The 20,000-nt window shown below is 41.0% G+C and overlaps 1 protein-coding gene across 2 annotated transcripts in view; it reads right to left on the bottom strand.

Moving 5' to 3' along the window:
* LOC128605444 (guanine nucleotide exchange factor VAV3) overlaps positions 1–19,872 on the bottom strand; it is a 95,517-nt gene extending 75,645 nt beyond the window's left edge. For both annotated transcript variants that reach the window (XM_053621005.1, XM_053620916.1), the window contains exon 1: positions 19,412–19,872. In XM_053621005.1, the coding sequence (XP_053476980.1) occupies positions 19,412–19,615 (204 nt within the window). In that variant the 5' untranslated portion in view covers positions 19,616–19,872. The remainder of the gene's footprint in view (positions 1–19,411) is intronic.
* Positions 19,873–20,000: the final 128 nt, after the last annotated feature.

The following is a 20,000-nucleotide window of genomic DNA, read 5'->3' as shown; positions in this document are numbered from 1 at the left end:
TGTTAGGCCTTGAGTAACTCAGCTATAAAGCTGATAGATCAGGGGTCTTCAATCTTATCCAGAAGGAGCCGGTGATTCCAGCCAAATAGGAAGCACAAGTGAGAGTGGATGGGCGACTATGAGGAACTGATTAAACATGTGAAATCAGGATAAATGGATATGACTGGAGACTCCTGGAATAGATGATGAATAGATACGGATACAGAAACGAATAACCGGAGCACTGCTCTTTGTCTTTTTTTGATTTTTAAGAAGTTTGCCAGAACCATCCACAGGGTATCTGTGTGAGTCTAGAGGAGCGTATCGAGGGGCATGCTAAAAAGTTTGAAAGGAAAGACCGTGCATGATCAGAATAACCGCGGTAGTAAGCGTCATATTTTTGTAGAAATGGAATAAAAGCGAGCCTTGAGGTACACCACGAGAGGTGGTGCAAAGTGGGAGGTACTACAGGGTGTCCCAAAAGTCTGCATACACAGGGGCAATTAACACTTTTTATAAAAAGTGCCGTTTTAGAAGAAAAAGAAGCGCGTATTGAAATCGTTCTCGTGGCTGGATCGGGAAGTTGTGGCAAGGTTGCGATGGAGTTTAACAGGAAAACGTGGCGCGCGCTACACGCACAAGACTGCTTCCAAGCGTATGAACAAAATCAAAGAGACTGGAGGTGTTGCGGACCAACCGAGAAGCGGATTGGCCCGCTGACGAAGGAACAACCGACACGGTGCTGGCAAACATGGTCGCCAGTTTATGGAGGCTTTTGAGACACCATGTATTTCCCTCCTCCTAAGCACCAGGGGGCAGTGTTTTAATTCCTGGATAACTTTCTGGGAACAAAATGGTGACCACATGACTATAAAATAGCATCGTCGATGTCCGTCGTGGGTTTTTGAGTAACGGGGAACCACAGAAGGTACCCAGGGTTCAAAGAGCCAGAGTTCCTTAAGTAAACGTGAATGTAAAATTTTTTAGTTTTGTTACTTTTATGTGAGCGTGAGCAAGCCGACACAAATTCTAATACACAAATTCTTACAATATACAAATCTTTAACTTTATGCCTTCAAAAAAAAAACACACAATATTTTGAACACATACGTGTAAGGAAAGCTTTTCTGAAAGCGAAGCACATTTCACACAAGACTCTTCAGCCTACATTCATATTCCGACCTCATTTGTCTGCCTTTCTTCCTGTCTGTCTATCAATCTGTCTAGCCGATTGAGAATGGTACTGCACTCAGGTTGGAAACTAGTGGGGACCAAACCATTTGGTGGGGTGGGTGGGGGGTGTCACTTTTACAATGGTCGCTTTTGGTTCTCTACGTAATAAAGTCCCAAATTTGTATATACACATTATACATATATATATATATATATAGAGAGAGAGAGAGAGAGAGAGAGAGAGAGTGCTGTGAAAAAGTATTTTTTTAAATGAAAAATTGAAAAAAAAGTGATCCAACACCTATCATCAATGTGAAAAACTAATTGCCCCCTTAAAATTTACATCTGGATGTGCAACCTTTAGCAGCAATTACTACAACCACACACTTCCGATAACTGGAGATCAGACCTTCACTTACTTCTAGGACTAAGATTTACTCCTACGCTTTGGATCGTTGTCTTGCTGCTTAATCCAGTTGCGCTTGACTTACGGACTGAAGACCGGACATTCTCCTTTAGGATTTTCTGCTAGAGGGCAGAATTCATGTTTAGCTCAATTACTGAAAGTTGCCCAGACCCTTTAACAGCAAAGCGTCCCCACACCAACACACTTCCTCCACCATGCTTGACTGTAGGTATGACGTTCTTTTTGTGGAATTCAGTGTATGGTTTACGTAACGGGACTCCTGTCTTCCAAACAGCTCCACTTTCAACTCATCAATCCAGAGAACATTCTCCCAAAAGCTTTGAGGATCGTCAAGGTGTGTTTGGACGAGTCCTCCTCAATGTCGATCATAGTGTTTACGGCCTGCGTAGTGGTGGGGTCCGTAATAAATTTTTTTTAAAAGTTTATCGCTAAACACACTTCAAGTTTAGATACAAATAAAGCTAGGGATATTTTGCTGCACTGTGTTACAGCCCTAACGTGTTGTTAGCTACGTTAGCGCCAGTTCAACCTTGTGTATTGTGTGCTGTCTTTCAACATTTATTTCTACCCAATTCTTTCATTTTCTTAATTTTATAACCTTTAACGTGTCGTGCTAATCTCATTGTTTTAACATTCAAATACTTCTACTTAAACAACATATTATTGACTTTACCGCCAACGTTTAATATCACATCACGCTATCTCGCACTGAAGCCTCACAGGACTGACCGTTTTGTGGCTTCTGAGAAACCGCTCTGCTTCCAGGATTATTAGTTAATGGCCTTCACTTAGTGCTAACAACACAGACGAGCTCCTACAGGAACCGGCCGCACTTCAAGCTAATTTAATCAGCCGTCCGATCAATTTATTCACTAAACGCACAGCAAAAACTGTAGCATCCCATAGAGACTCAGACTTTTACAGTAAAACAACAGCTTGCAGAGTTTATAAATGAAATATATACGTATTACTGCTGAATAAAATATATTCACGATGATCAAATATTAAGCTTCCATTCATTCAAGAATTTCAGCTAATTAATCCCAAATACTGCGTTCTTTTTATCATAATGAAAAGCAAAATGTTTACACGTAGCAGCCATTTTAGGGTTTATTTCTTTCAGAACTTTACTGAATAATAATAATAATGTTAATAAACGTTTCTACTTACGTTGACTTTTGTTTGTTTAAAACGAGACATAAAAAAAAATAATACATACATTTTTTAAAATGCATGTGGGCGGGGCCTTGGGTGAATGTTGCTTGCATCCATTTTCATGTTAAATCAGACAAATGCTGCGTTGTGAATAGTGCATTATGCGTCACAATATATATATATATATTAGTAAAAAATAAAAGGTGCGAAGAGAACGGATTCTGTACATCTAAGGCTACGTCCACATTAATCCGGACAGATCTGAAAACCGCGTCTTCGTTTTAAAAACGCTCTCCGTCTACACCGCAACGTCTGAATCGTTTACACCCCTGTACTGCGCGGACGTAAAAACGTAAGAAGCTTCATCCCGCGTCATTTCGTCAACGTAATCTGAAGGTTGTACGACTTTATGACATTAATCTTTAACAAAGCCATCGAACTGGATATCAGCACTACAACATCGTCCACCATCTTGTTTGTTTTGAGGTGAATGGGTCACATGACCAAAAAATCCGTCTTGGTTTTTGAACATCTCCGTTTTCTCAGTCTGCACTATGACACGAAAATGTCTTTTTCAGATTTATCCACTTGGGAGAATGTTTTTGAGGGAAAAAAACAAACAAAACTAACAATAGGAAGGAAGGCCAAACCGTAGAGAAAAAGATGTGTTTGCAGATTAACGTGGACGTAGCCTGACGTAGCCTTTTTACACTTGAGTCCACAAACTGGGACGGATTCTGGGATGTTTTGGGGGCGGGGCTCATAATCACATAGAAGGTCGGTTTCACTTAGAAGAACCGTAGATCTTTTTTTTTTCACTATCGCGCATGCAGGTTTGCAGAATGGAAAGCACTAGATGCTACAGAGATGCAGGTCAGGACAAAACGTGCATTTTTCATCATGTATAATAATAATGATAATGAGTCTTTATCGATCACATGTACATTACAGCGAAATTCTTTTCTTCGCATATCCCAGCATGTCAGGAAGTTGGGGTCAGAGTGTAGGGTCAGCCATGATACAGCACCCCCTGGAGCAGAGAGGGTTAAGGGCCCAACAGTGGCAGCTTGGCAGTGCTGGGGCTTGAACCCGCGACCTTCTGATCAGTAACCCAGAGCCTCAATCGCTAAGGTATAATAACGCTTTCCGCAGGATCACGAAAGAACCACCGTGACGAGCTGAACCAATCACGTTACTGTGCGCATTGCAGTGCTGAGCATTTATGCAATTTTAGCTTCCACGCCTGATGCTGATGCGGCACATATCGGTGAAAATGAAACCCAGACCACCATTTGCAAGAAGGCGGGGGGTCAGAAGCAGCCTTCGTACTTGCACGCTTCACCAAATATAGCTCTACCGGCTCAGCTCTCAACTTAAAAAAAAAAACTGTCTCAAAATGGCTCACGTTCTACTAGTGTACACGAGTGTGCATGTTTACTGTATTACGACGTGAAACAGGGTAACGGAGACCAGGCAGAAGAACTGTTCAGGGATTTGAAGGGTGGAGATGTTTTTGTAACTGAGGAAACACAGACTGTCCTGCCAGGGCAATATGACGAGTGAGCAGAAAAAGCTGTGTCGTACTGCGGGCCAGACCGGGCTAAAACGGAGCGGACTGTTACACGCACACACACACACACACAACACACAACACCCACATGACTCGCCTCTGAGGCAGATTGAGTATCGGCCTGAGAGGATGCTGAGAAAACGAGACGAGCTAAACAGAAGGATGAGCTTCCTGAACGTATGCTAATGTTTAACGCAAATTTTTCATTCGAACGAGCATCACTGAGTCAGCTAAGAGTCTCTTTTCGCTAGCCTTTTCATTCCCAATCAGTGCCAAATACACGTTTCAGGACAGAATTAAATATATACCGATAACTTATATAAGTATATACCTATAACAACACGTCCTGAAGTGTTACATTCGACAACAGGTCACACTTTTGAAAGAGTTCCTGTTCGGATGCATGTACGTTGTAGCAGCTATAAAAAAATTCCCTCGTCCTTCCCTCACCCAGCCTGTCTCGGACCATAAAGTTACAGCTTTACCTCTGCCTGTTAAAAAAGCTCTGAAACTGGAGACTCCTTCCGTATAACGTTACACTAAGTTCACGTTTACGAAGTGCCGCGACCCGCCGTACACGTCCCTGTGAATGAGCCGTTACTACGCAAACGGTAACGTATTACTGTGCGTTCACGTCCTCCTGGGAAGTCCGTATTTACGAGTTCGGGAAGTCGTAATCGCGACGTCAGGTACGCGTTGAAGTCGCAAGATAGCGGCGTACCTTCTCTTAATTAAGGGCACAAAAAATACAGCGAGCAAAATTCTACTTCTAGAACACGAAGAATAAACACGCGCCAGGTGTGTTTAGCTTTTTTAAATCGATTTACGAAGCCGATGTCTATTTTATCGCTACATATTATAACGTAATTGTACGGTTCTGTCGCATTTTGTGAAGGAAATTGGCGTGTTTTATTGTAAATTAAAAAACTGCAAACGCATAATAACTGAAATAGGCTCTGGAGACGAGTAAACGTTGAAATTTCGACAAATTTACCGTCGGCTACAGACGTCGCATCCGTTGATTCCACCGTGTTTTCTTACTGACGCTCGGAAACTCGGAGATACGAATTTGTCCTGGCGTTCGAGTGCATTCTCGTAAATACGATCGTTCCGTCCCATCATGACTTGAGCCCACCGTTAGAACCAGCGCATTAAGAACATTTATCAGGACCTCCTGACCAATCAGCATCCGGAATTCGCCGTGTGCACCCGGGTCCACAACATGACCTGGTGTCTAAATCTAATCCTTGTCCGGTTTCTGTTTTGTCGTGTTATGTGTTTGTGGCTTCTTTTCTGTTGCTTTGTCGTTGCCTGAGCATTACTGTTAAGCAAACAGAGGGACGGAGAGAGAGAAACGAGAGAACAAGTGTGACACGTCCGCTGACTCACTGCGAATCAGGAGACCTCTTCGGCTCACAAGCGTCAGTGTTCTGTGCATAACAGGAAGTGTTTCAATCCCATCTGACCTCTCCTGACCACATTACAGTACAGTACTGCTTCTGCTCTAAGTACAGGGGTGAAAGGCTTGAAACAGGACGTGAAAGATTCACAACGCCGCCTCGGACTGTCTTCTGTGCCCAAGCATTAGTGAAAAGTTAGCATTAAAATGTAAACATCTTTTTTTGTTTTTTAGTTATTAGCCAGAAAATATCAGTAGAAACGCTGCTAGCTTCATCCAGGGGCGTCTAAACAAGCTATTAGCAAAAATATCCGTAAAGCTAATTAGCGTTAGCCGGCATCACGAGAGACGGTTTAACGGCGACCTCATGAAAGAGCTAAATCATATAAACTACACGTCATATAGGTCTTTACATACGTTAAATATATCTTCTTCGCTGTGTAGCCGATTGTAGGGGTTAAGTGTGAAGTGTGTTTATATGAAGTGCTTTAAAGTATTAGCAAAAAAAAAACTAGCATCAGCTCGCAGAGTTATGGAACAATATTAGCAAAAACGTCAGCAAAATAAGCTAGCGGCTAGCAGAGTCGACATCACTTTCCATTCTAACTAAACAGCAGCTGTCAGGAAATAGGGGAACAAAGATTTATTATAGCCATTAGCTTTAAAAAAACACCATTTAATAAATCGAGCTATTAGCATGAGCTAGCAAAGTTGTGATGTGTTGTGTGACGTATTATAGCCAAGCTACAGGAAAATTCACTTCAGAGTTTAGTGTGAGTTGTGAATATTTAGTGCTTGTGCTGATATTAGCTTACTGTTAAGTCGCTAGCATTAATGTCGCTTTATTGATAGCCATGAATTCATCGTCACCCACGATTTCTGAAACGCACCACATACACCACCGCGTGTACTACTACGTGTTTGCTAATAGTAACATGTTTTGCTACTAATAACATGTTTTGCTAACAGTAATGTGTTTGTTAATAGCAACATGTTTTGCTAATAGTGCATAGAAAGTTCATAAACACAATAGTGGTGTCTGTGTGTGTGTGTGTGTGTGTGTGTGTGTGTGTGTGTGTGTGAAAGACACTAAGACACTGTTTATGGTAAATTGTGTGTGTGTGTGTGTGTGTGTGTGTGTGTGAAAGACACTATATGTGGTAAATGAGTGTGTGTGTTTGTGCGTGTCTGTATGAAAGATACTATATGTGGTAAATTGGGTGGGTGTGTGGCTGGGGGATTCTGGGTAATCTTTGCACACACATGCGAAGCAATCACGCTAACGGTGACAGGAATGAGTGAAAGTTAACTGCTAAAGCTGTGCGGCATCGACGTCTCTTTCTCACGGTTTACAGGGTTAAATCATTTTCACGTGTACGGTAGTTGGTTAGCATGATACGTTAGCATGACATATTAGCACGATATGTTAGCAGGGTCTAACAGTTCTGTCATGAGATTTGGATGATCGTCAGGATGATCCGAATCGTGCAAGCTCACTCGCTTTCTCTCTCGTTCAGTGTCACGCGCACACACGCACACGCACGCACAGGATGACCTTTCGTCCTGTCACCGTGGTAACGGTCGCTGATGGAGGCGCTGATGAAGGAGAAACGCCGGTGTGGAGAAACACACCGTCCTCCGTGCGTCTGATCAGGGACAGAGTGTCCCAGTGTGGACTGAAAATGCGAACCTGGTTGGTTTTGTTCTATAAGCTGCAGTATTACCGAATCATTTCATTCAACGTGCACGAGGAAGGAAACGCCGTATATTTGAATGCTTAGTTCAATATTTAATAAAACACCTTGTTTTATTCTGCGCCAGATAGCAAATATTAGCCGTAGCGCTAATATGATCGTAAAGTTGAATGTTTAACATTTATTTTTATTCATTTATCCATTTTCTTGTCGCTGACACTCAGCTCGATTTTAGCTGATAAAATCATCGTAAAAAAATAATAACAATACAATATAAAGTGCAAAGTATAATAATTTGTCCACATGTTTATAATTACAGACATATCCTTGTCATAGGAATTTTGGGCATTTCATTCGGCAAAATCTTCTACCAAATATATGAAGAAAACGTTCATCCATGTATGCTATATTTTTTGTGAATGAATCTTGTAAGGACAATACACTGACACGAGCCGTTGCTTGGTATGGATTTGACGTAGTTACCGTATATGAAGTGAAATATGCGTGCGAACCTCAAGTCATGACGGCTCCACAGCGCCTTACTGTTACTGTGGAACATTTATTATATTATCATATTACTCGTAATACTACGTTATTATAAAACATTTATTTTAATACCATATTAACACCGTAATCATCTTTGTTTTATTTCTCACAGCTGCTAGGTCTGCACAGGTATACACACACACACACACACACACACACACACACTCGCAGTGTGTGAACTTGCCTTACATCCTGTCTCTACTGATATAGACGGTGATTCACCACAGGAGATGGAGGTGGGGCGGGGGAGGGGCGGAGGACGGGAGGGAAGGGGGATGGGGAGAGATGGTTGAGGGGGATGTGGCGGTGATTCACCTCTCCACATGCGCTGTAAGGGTGTTTCCTCTTAAACGTTTCACCAATGTGAAACCATTTGAGGCCTTTTAAAAAAATAAGTTCTGATTTCTATTCAGATTTTTTTTTTTTCTTCAGAAGCTTAACCACCAGTGTAACATGGTGCAAACTGCATGTCTAAATAATCACGCACTTAAAATAATCATATAAAGAGATGATTCATCAGAGAGGAAGCTATGGGTAATGCTCAGCATGATGCTTCAGTGAGAGTATGGTGCTGTCAGAGTGATGAAAAGCATCAGACATTGTGATGCTACCACCAACACCATGCTTCAATATGACTATGATTTTCTCAGGGTGATGAAAAGCAAAAATGTCTTCAAAAGTTGGGATATTTTTTAAACAACCAAACCCTGATTAATACTTTTCCGGAACTTTGTCCTGGACTTGTTCAGATAAACTGTTTGACAGACTCTGGATTGCTCCGGGAACAGGCGTGTATTTATATTTAGATCATCTGACACTTTAATTGCACACAGGTCAACTCCGTTCAACTAATCACGTTCAACCACTTCTCATGATAACAGATTGCACCAGAACTAATTTAGGGCTATCGCAGAGATAGGGAATAGTGAATACTTATGCAATCACAACTTTTACGTTGTTTATTTGTAAAGAATTTCGCAAACTGTATAGATTTTTAGATTAAGGGATACTCGTTCAACGCACTGTATATTAGCAAAATATCTCAAACATTAGATACTGTATCATCTGACTCCACCTTCAAACTTTAGGCCACGCCTCCTACCTGAGCCTGATGCTGACGCCTAACTACGTTCTGAGGAAGAAAGCCATTCAAGATGGATCTACGACTGTTTTCAGCTCTGCAACATTGTTTTCGTCCATGTTTATACATAACAGTGCATCAGTGTCAATCGAAGAAACCACATCGGCCGATCTGTCAAACACTAAACACCTCGACAGCGCCCTAGACACAGCAGACTGTTTAGAACAATGGATACAGGATGTACAATTGAGCTCATTCGCAGCGTGGTTAAATTAGCCTCACAGCCAAATACCAACACACAGTAATTAGCTAGCAACCTGGAAAGTTAGCAAAAAAAAAAAAGAATAAATTAACGAATACCAAGAATAGCCGTACTGTTACTTGTAAAAAAACAAAACAAAACGAAAAACGCTGTTTCTGCACTACATAGACGATGCGTGTGATACGTCCATTGAGTAATTAGGGGAAGTTGCCAATAAAGGTGTTAACAACAGTACTGAAATACAGTCTGAGTTGAGCCAAGCTTGTTTCGAGATGACTGTACAAAGCTGAGGCTGTACATGTTTAAAAGCAAAAAAAAAAAACCCCTGCGCCTTACAAACAGCATATGCTGCAGGAGCGGTGCACAAACATTTCATCCACAGAGTGAGGAAAATTCTGACTGAAGAAGTTTTTTTTTTTTCGATTAAATGCAAGATATAAAAATAGAAAGTCTTACGAATCATTATATTGAGAATAAAATCGGAGCTAAAGTAATAAATGATAGCGAAAAGAGAACTAGCACGACCGTACAGCCAGTCGCTGATCTGATGCGATAATGTCTGGGGGATTATTTTGTTTTGTTTGCGTTGGTATTTTTGTCGCGGTGCTGAATTAGCCTTGTATTATATGTGCTGCTCAAATAATTGCTCAGTAGCGCTTCATTTTATTACTGTGTCATGTTTCGGTTCATTTTCCTTCATAACTATAAGACAAAAAAAAAAAAGCATAATAATAATTTCATCAGTGTCTCAAACAGTAATTCACTGCTTTCGGTTCTCTGGTGAGTCCGTCTTGAATTTCGCTTTTGGCCGAGTTATTTTCATATCGGTGCGTCACGACGTCGAATGAGCAAACTTGCTTCGCTTTATACGGGACGATGATCAATCGTCGATTTAAAACAGAGACGAAGAAAACCAGAGTAGACCACTAAAGCTTCAAAGACTTCAGACTTAACTGTTCAGCCAGATGCGTGCTATCGAGAGGCTTGTGTTGTTTCAGCATGACTTATGTTTCATTCCTTGTCATAACAGAAAATGGTGAGATTTTGTCTTCGGGATTTGTATTTCATATTTAAGCCAAGTTTACAAGAACATTTTGGCATCTGTTGAAAAGTGCAGTGATATACAGTGCCGGTTTGCGGCCGTGTTTGTGGTTGGAGATGGGTTTTTTTTTTTCTTACTTGCCCAGAAATGATGTGACTCACTCGATCATGGTTTCTACAGACCACCTCGAAACCTTTGTCCATTGACACAAGCTGGCAGCAAAGCCACAGCTCGTGCATGCATAGCACGATTTCGGCAACATTTGAACGATGCAAATTAGCTATAATGCTGAATTCCAGACGTTCAGCGTGAATGATTCTTCTGACCAATCCTACAGTGTGTGGTCCGACGTTTTCCAGTTCCCTGCTCACAAGTTTAGTTCCTACCTGGCATTGGGTCCTATTTACTCTCCGACACGCAAAAATGGAAGAAAAACACGATTAATTCTCTGATAATGATGATTACAACTAGGACTATACATGCCGCAATGTACTGTAAATATTCTAGACTCCTATTAGATTATTTCCATGCTTGCTGTCTTCTCGTACGTATACAGCGGATATACAAAGTCTACACAAAGAGCTTACAAAGCGTGTACCCTCCAAAATGTATACGAGTTCAAGACAAAAACTTACCAGGGAGGCTGCCAAGACACCCACGTCAACGTTTAGGAATATCCGACTACTAATTATTGATTACTCTCTGCATGTGACAACAATATCTCCTATCCTTCACACGTCTGGGCTGTGGGGTAGGGCGGCTAGACGGAAGCCCTTTCTCACAAAAAACATCCAAGCTCAACTAAAGCACCCCAAACCATGTGGCAAAATGTGTTATGGTCTGATGAGACCAATTCCAAAAGGTATTTTGGTGCAAATAACAAGCACATCCACGGTGAAGCATGGTGGTGGCAGCAGCATCATGCTTCAGTGCTGCTTTTCTTCAGCCAGAACTGGGGCTTTTATCAAGGTACAGGGAATCACGAAGAGCTACAAAATACCACTCGATTTTACTGCAAAAACCTTCAGGTGTCTGAAGATGACTTTCAGCACGACCCAAAGCATACAACCAAATCAATGAAGGAACGGCTTAACCATAAGATCAATGATGATGACCTAGCCAGAGCCCAGACCTGAATCCAACTGGAGATCTGTGGGCTAACCTGAAGCAGGCTGTGCACAGGAGATTCCCTTTTGACCAATCTGATGGATCTAGAATGTTTTTGCCATTATTTTGCAGCCGTATTCACAGTTTGAGATGAAATATCCCATTTTTACTCAGTAAGTAGAGTGATATTAAACAACGAAATCGAATAACTTTTCATGTGTTTGGTTCAGTTTCCGTTAGAAACCATAACCGTTTGAAAAATCACTTTTTACACTTATTCCAGAGGTGATGTTGCGCTCGCTTTTAACCGCGTTTGGACAGTAACAGGGTGAAATAAATGAGAACGTCTGCTCGGTTTCACTTCCTTCATCCATCCCGTTTCCTCATTTCCTGGGCGTGGCTGCTCAGAAACAGCGTGTCCGATCATGCAGAAGCTAACGTTCTTCACACCAGTGCAATCCCCCCCCCCCCCCCACACACACAGACACAAAGACGCACACACACTAGTTTAGAATGAATATTAATGGTAGTTAAACAGATGAGAGTTAATGCGCATAATGTCCAACGTTTCCACTGCACATTCATCGCGCTTTTTTTTTTTTAATTGAACTCAGTTACTTAAAGCGCTTTCTAAAAACAGCTCCGTTTTTGACCCAGTTTCCGCACCTGCTGCCATTGCTTTCACTTTGCAGCCACACACTTGAGATAGAGAAGAAACCACACACACTTTCAGAAGATCTCTCACGAGGCCTTGAACTCCGCTGCACTCTGAAACGAGTGTTTACACGCAGCATGACTCTCAATTACCAGAAACTAGCACTTGAGAGTGGGCGATATTGCTAGCATATTATATACGTGCATATTGTTTTGTTACCAGCTCTTATGGAAATGAGACCGCTGTGGGTGTTGTTCTATCGTTGGAGTCCCCCAGATGACAGAGAACAACAGCACTGGTGTTTATTGTCATTTTAATTCCATTCTTCATTCCAGATCATTGCAGACCAAGTGTTTCACTATTTAGACTGGAATTGAATGTAAAATGGAGCTAATTACCCAACTGACATCTAACAGAAGGTCTTCCGCAATTGACTGTACTACAAACCTTCAGCGTTTGTTCTGAGTGCATGCTCATGCTAGCTGTGGGTACATTCTTAATGGTGGTTTATTTTGCTTCTGTAGCAGCCAAGTTTGTTGATTTCTCAAGGTAAAGGTGTGCGCAAGACCAATCCCACCCACTCCCGGAGAAAGTTCGGTCAAAGGGGAATGGAAGGGGTTCTATGGGAACGGAAGGGATTGGCTAAAATGTATACAAGGGTGGGATTAGTCAAATATTATGAGGGATAAGATGGGATTGGTCAGACTTTCTACTGGAACAGTGAGGGATTGGTCAAACTTCCTTTCGTAGCAGATGGGATTGGTCAAACTTTCTACTGGAACAGTGAGGGATTGGTCAAATTTTCTACTGTAATTGGTGGGATTGATCAAACTTTTCACTGTAATAGGTAGGATTGGTCAAACTTTCTACTGTAATTGATGGGATTGGTCAAACTTTCTACTGTAATTGATGGGATTGGTTAAACTTCCTTTTGCAGCAGATGGGATTGGTCAAACTTTCTACTGGAACAATGAGGGATTGATCAAACTTTCTACTGTAATTGGTGGGATTGGTCAAACTTTCTACTGTAATTGGTGGGATTGATCAAACTTTCTACTGTAATTGGTGGGATTGATCAAACTTTCTACTGTAATAGGTAGGATTGGTCAAACTTTCTACTGTAATTGATGCGATTGGTCAAACTTTCTACTGTAATTGGTGGGATTGATCAAACTTTCTACTGTAATAGGTAGGATTGGTCAAACTTTCTACTGTAATTGGTAGGATTGGTCAAACTTTCTACTGTAATTGGTGGGATTGATCAAACTTTCTACTGTAATTGGTGGGATTGATCAAACTTTCTACTGTAATTGGTGGGATTGATCAAACTTTCTACTGTAATTGGTGGGATTGATCAAACTTTCTACTGTAATAGGTAGGATTGGTCAAACTTTCTACTGTAATTGATGGGATTGATCAAACTTTCTACTGTAATTGGTGGGATTGATCAAACTTTCTACTGTAATAGGTAGGATTGATCAAACTTTCTACTGTAATTGATGGGATTGGTCAAACTTTCTACTGTAATTGGTGGGATTGATCAAACTTTCTACTGTAATAGGTAGGATTGATCAAACTTTCTACTGTAATTGGTGGGATTGATCAAACTTTCTACTGTAATAGGTAGGATTGATCTAACTTTCTACTGTAATTGATGGGATTGGTCAAACTTTCTACTGTAATTGGTGGGATTGATCAAACTTTCTACTGTAATAGGTAGGATTGATCAAACTTTCTACTGTAATTGGTGGGATTGATCAAACTTTCTACTGTAATAGGTAGGATTGGTCAAACTTTCTACTGTAATTGATGGGATTGGTCAAACTTTCTACTGTAATTGGTGGGATTGATCAAACTTTCTACTGTAATAGGTAGGATTGGTCAAACTTTCTACTGTAATTGATGGGATTGGTCAAACTTTCTACTGTAATTGGTGGGATTGATCAAACTTTCTACTGTAATTGATGGGATTGATCAAACTTTCTACTGTAATAGGTAGGATTGGTCAAACTTTCTACTGTAATTGATGGGATTGGTCAAACTTTCTACTGTAATTGGTGGGATTGATCAAACTTTCTACTGTAATAGGTAGGATTGATCAAACTTTCTACTGTAATTGATGGGATTGGTCAAACTTTCTACTGTAATTGGTGGGATTGATCAAACTTTCTACTGTAATAGGTAGGATTGATCAAACTTTCTACTGTAATTGGTGGGATTGATCAAACTTTCTACTGTAATAGGTAGGATTGATCAAACTTTCTACTGTAATTGATGGGATTGGTCAAACTTTCTACTGTAATTGGTGGGATTGATCAAACTTTCTACTGTAATAGGTAGGATTGATCAAACTTTCTACTGTAATTGGTGGGATTGATCAAACTTTCTACTGTAATAGGTAGGATTGGTCAAACTTTCTACTGTAATTGATGGGATTGGTCAAACTTTCTACTGTAATTGGTGGGATTGATCAAACTTTCTACTGTAATAGGTAGGATTGGTCAAACTTTCTACTGTAATTGATGGGATTGGTCAAACTTTCTACTGTAATTGATGGGATTGATCAAACTTTCTACTGTAATAGGTAGGATTGGTCAAACTTTCTACTGTAATTGATGGGATTGGTCAAACTTTCTACTGTAATTGATGGTATTGGTCAAACTCTCTACTGGAACAGGGAGGGATTGGTTAAACTTCCTTTCGCAGCAGATGGGATTGGTCAAACCTTCTACTGGAACAGTGAGGGATTGGTCAAATTGATCTTTGTGGGAATGGACAGTAATTCTGACCTTTCATATATAAAGTGGCGACAGAATCAGAGCAGAGAGCCACCGACCATGTGAAAAACATTTGAGTAAAAATATATTTTGTTTATCACACGAATAATATAATGTCAGAGTTCTAGGCTGTACGGGTCAAAATTTGCTCTTGCATAATTTTTTCACTTTTAAATTTTAAAGCAAAACACTCATACTGCAGAGCACCACTGTTGCGTTACCTTCACCAGTAGGCTTACAGAACACAGGAGGTGTGGACTGGATGGTAAAACACTTGATTGTCAAACAGATATGTCACATAGGTGCCATGTCCAGTGTGAATTCTACCTAAGCCATCTTTTTTTTTTTTTTTTAATTTTCATTTGTGTCAATTGATCTCAGACTATTCATCTGGTAATGTGCTTTCAAAAAAAAAAAAAAAAAAAACACAACCTTGGACTCTGGTATCAGATTTTTGGTCTTTATTTTTTGTATTTTTCTGCGTAGCATCAAGGTCTGCAAATGGATCCTCACTCACATCTCGAGTCTGCTTTGGTGCACGCTTCTACATCTAACTCTGCAAAGAACACTAAATGATTTTGGTGTGATAAGACACATACGTGTGTGAGCACACACGGTATCCACAGTAACACCTGAAACACTGCAAACTGAAGAGCTACGAGTGAAGAGGAAACAGCTGTGTCCTAAATCAGAGCCACAGTCGAGCGGCCTTCAGGGATTTCGCCTCGCAACATCCGCTCATGTTTCATCTAACGCTGTACAGACTGTCACTGACATTTTCACATTTTAACAATACGCAACACATCACTGCAGTCTGGTTTGCTAATAAGGTGTCTCTGTAAATCTATAATATATTTATTTACTATTTACAAAAATAAATAACTTAACAAAGAAAAGTAAAACAAAAAAATTGGCACCCTGTACAAAAATAGATCTACAGTATAATCGCCGTTATAACAGGACTGATAATACTGCATGTGCACATAGCAGAATTTAACTGTAATATCAATATTTCAATACTTTATGAATCAGATTACTATATTTAAAACATTTCAAACATATTTAAAACATATTTAAAACTAGCATGTTTTATTTGAAATCATGATTGAGATATTGTTTATAGTGGCATATAAAGTATGTGTTTTGAGAAAACAAAACTTTTTGATTGTTTGTTTGTTTATTTGTTTGTTTGGGTTGTTGTTGTTGTTGTTGTTGTTTTTTCTCTCTTAAAATGCCGGCCCTACAGTATGTGACACGTAGGTTTTAACCTGCGTAATTTAATTTACTAATATGCAAATTCCGCTTGGATAACAGTGGATAATAAATTGAGCATGACGTTGTAAGAATTTTTCCAAATGGGGTTTTCTGTAAGTAAGTAAATAAATAAAATAAATACATTGAAAAAAATGTAAAGTTTAAAAATGTTTATACATTTAAAAATTCGTTTTAATTCATTTATTTAAAACAAAAAAAAAAAGGAATTTTTCCTTGAGATTTTTAGCAAACACATTCAATGGAATATATATATATATATATATATATATATATATATATATATATATATATATATATATCTTTTTTTGTTTGTTTTTTTAAAACCTCTTGCCTTTTTTTCCCTCCTCTCTTTGTTTGCGTCCCCTGAGTAAACACCGTCTGTGTAGCTTAACGATGTGATGATAAAATGGCTGCCGCAGAGCTCATGAATATTTAACGTGAGGGTTTCAATGTGTGTCTCGACCCTCGGTTATGGAAATGGAGCCTCCACACCATCTGGACACCGTGTCTGGATTGATTTCTACACATATTTATTTCTATATCTATATTTTATGCTCTGCGTCATCCTCGTCCACTCGCCCTCTACACGACCCCTTGGCTGAGTCTCCTCGTCTCCTCGTCCGTCCATTACTCGATTTAATCTGTTAGATCGTCCGATGAAGAATCGAGTTCATCGTTATCACTGTAGACTTCGGGAGCACAGAATACCCACAAGGCATTGCTGTAGTTTCTGTTCAAACTGTTAACAAATGCACTAACATCATGTGGATGGACGGGTTGGATTTTATTCACCTGAAATCCTCAGACTGCACGTGACAGCTGATGGAGCTGTGCTAATTTATAGCGAGTTAGCGAGCTGGATGATTAGCATGCTAGTTAGTTAGCTGATATAATCTTTGTTTTGGTGTAACATTTGATATTTACGGACGGCGTCTTCAGCGTCAGAGCTTTGTAACAGTCAGAGATAAAGCTGTAACTTTGGACAGAAGAGCTTACCCTCTGTGGTTTCTCTGTAACATGCCAGGATGTGGTTTTGTTTGTTTTTTGGCACTTGGCATGAGACACATGCTTTCAGGTGCTGCCTCACACTCTCACGCAGACCAAGTACACCAAATTTGCATAATAATCCAGCCTAGTCACAAATCTGCTCATATGACGCTTTTTTTCTGCCAGTATCGAGAAGGTGCGCTTTAACTTGTCTAATGAAGCCCTGCAACGTCTTGATTGGACCGGTCTGACGCGGCTGGGTTCCGTACCAATCGCCACTCCGTAAGGTCACTGTATATAAACGTCTAACCTCCGCCTGCACGCCGATGCACGGAGACGGAGGTGTTGTGACGACGTTGTTGAAACGTGAGTGTTAGTGCACACAAAGCATTCGATTTACACGTCGAAAACAACAATCATCCATCCATTCTTTACCGATAACGTAGCCTGCGTTTATCTCGTTTATTTTGATGAAACAGAAATTTCTACTGAAACAGGAAGGCAGGAGAACGCGGGATATATCGAGTGGCTCCTCCTCTTTTTTAAACAGCCAATAGCGTTTAGCTTACCTCACCTCACAGCTCGGGCTAAACCGTACTCGAGAGCTAGTACCGTGGAGTTTTATAACGTTGGAGGCGGGACACTTCAGATTCTACAGGGTGTTTGATTGGACAGAAAATCCAACGAGAAGCTGAAGTGCACTCATGATGATGATGTCATCAAAATGGTCGATCCGTATCGGCGGTAGAGCGCGGGAGAGAGAGTGTACATTTTGAACGCGTATATCTTCTAATTTGCGAATTCCGTCGTCGTTTTTGGAGCTTACAGATAACCTTAAGGCGAAAATGTTCATACTAGACGCCACAAAACGTCCATTTTGGTTTCATGTGGACTTTCATGAAAAGTAGTGATGGCAGTGGAGAGCAGAGACACGGGCATGGTGAGGAAGAAGTAGAAACAGTCAAACGGAAAAACTAGTGATGTATGAAGTAAAGCGCGCTTCACCCACTACAGTAATTCTCGTTTCCGCACGGCAAGAAAGGTCATTCGATTCATAAATCTCACTCCAGGCAGGAAGCCAAAGTTGCTCTTATATATTCTGTAATCGTGAATTGATTGCCTGGAGTGTATTACGCAGTCACTGTGTAATATTATACACACTATACTGTACGACGTGTCGCTGCACTGAACTGGAATAAAACCTCCACAGCAAACATTAACAATCGCTAACCTTTCACTGCACTAATTACAGAAAAACCTTGTGGTTTATTATCGGCTTATTAATGATTATTGGGTTATTCAACCTGTGTGTGTGTGTGTGTGTGTGTGTGTGTGTGTGTGTGAGTCACAGTGTGTGTCGGTCATTTAATCCACTACAGATGGTATGTGACAGTGTTTTCAATAAAAAGAGGGAACCCCACAGAACTTATCACTAACACACACACACACACACACACACACGGGGCTGTCAGAACATTTGGAGCTCTCCTACTACCTCTCCCACTCCTCTGTGACGAGGTCTGTCACACAACACACACTCCACACACACTCGCCTTCTCTCGTGACTTTGAATCCTGTGATTTCGCTTCATATTTCTGTTTTATTCACGTGTGTGTGTGCGTGTGTGTGTGTGTGCGCATGTGCGTGTGTGTGTGTGTTACATCCCACACTGATGGTGTCGAGTAACATCTAGAAGTGTTGAACTAACACCCACAGCATCACTGTAAACTAGAAATAAAATGATGAAACGGTAGTTTATCTATACGATAGTTTATTTATGAACTTTATGATGTGGGTGATGTCACTGGTCACATGACCAGAAGGATTTCGGAGCTGGCATAAATAAAGGAAGTAAATAAAGCAGAACTCGTGTATTGCTAGTGCTCATTTAGCTCATAAACTAGCTTCTAAAGACTCCCTGATACCGAATATTGATTTCGGATTGAAAAACCCGTGTCGTGGTGAGGTTTTACCAAAGTAAGGAGTCGTTTATTTAACATTTACGGAAGGAGTCTCCAGTGTCAGCGCTTTGTAACAGATTTCTGACATCCTCGGGACTGAGGAGCTTGCCGTTTCTGGGTAGCAAATAAATAAAACTGTTGCGAAACTGCATGAATGAGCAGGTGCAGGGGTGTTCCTAATAAACTGGCCAGGGAGCGTATACAGGACCTTTAAGAGGACACGTTTAAGAGGACATGTGAGCTTGAACCCATGCAAAGAGAGTGAGTGTGAAGGTGTGTGTGAGTGTTAAGGTGTGTGTGTGTGTGTGTGTGGTTCCTGACCTGGGACATCTGTGGCCTGAGGTTGATCTCCTTCAGGTTGATGGTTTGAGGATGGAGGTTGTTGAGGAGCTGACACAGCAGCACACCGTCCCGGAGACTCTGCGCCAGGTCGAAGGCGCGCGCCGTTTCCCAGGTGACCCGGTGCGCTTGCGGGAGCACGCGACACCGGATCAGCCAGAGCGCGCACTGCCGCCAGTACTCCATCACGGCCGGATCAATTACTCACCAAATCACAGAGGGGGAAAAAATAATAATAATAATAATAAAAATAGTCTATAATGTATCACACACACACACAATGTATATAAATAAGTGTGTGTGTGTGTGTGTGTGTCTATATATATTCGCGTCAGGTCCGTGCGCGCGTGAGGAGCACCGATTCTGCGCGTCTACTTCCCCGTTTTCATTTTTACACGGAAGGAAATGAACGCGTAACGGACCGGAGGTTACGAGATCCCATCCACAATGAGTCGGACCTGTCTCTGCGGCGAGCTCGCGCGCGCGCCTGTGTGAGAGTGTGTGTGTGAGTGAGTGAGTGAGTGTGATAGTGATGATGTCACGGGTTGCCAGATTGACCGACTTCCACTTT

The sequence above is a fragment of the Ictalurus furcatus genome, chromosome 1, assembly GCF_023375685.1.
Source record: "Ictalurus furcatus strain D&B chromosome 1, Billie_1.0, whole genome shotgun sequence".
Classification (NCBI taxonomy): domain Eukaryota; kingdom Metazoa; phylum Chordata; class Actinopteri; order Siluriformes; family Ictaluridae; genus Ictalurus; species Ictalurus furcatus.
Note: the sequence above shows the minus strand (reverse complement) of the source record. Positions and strands in the feature narration are given on the sequence as shown.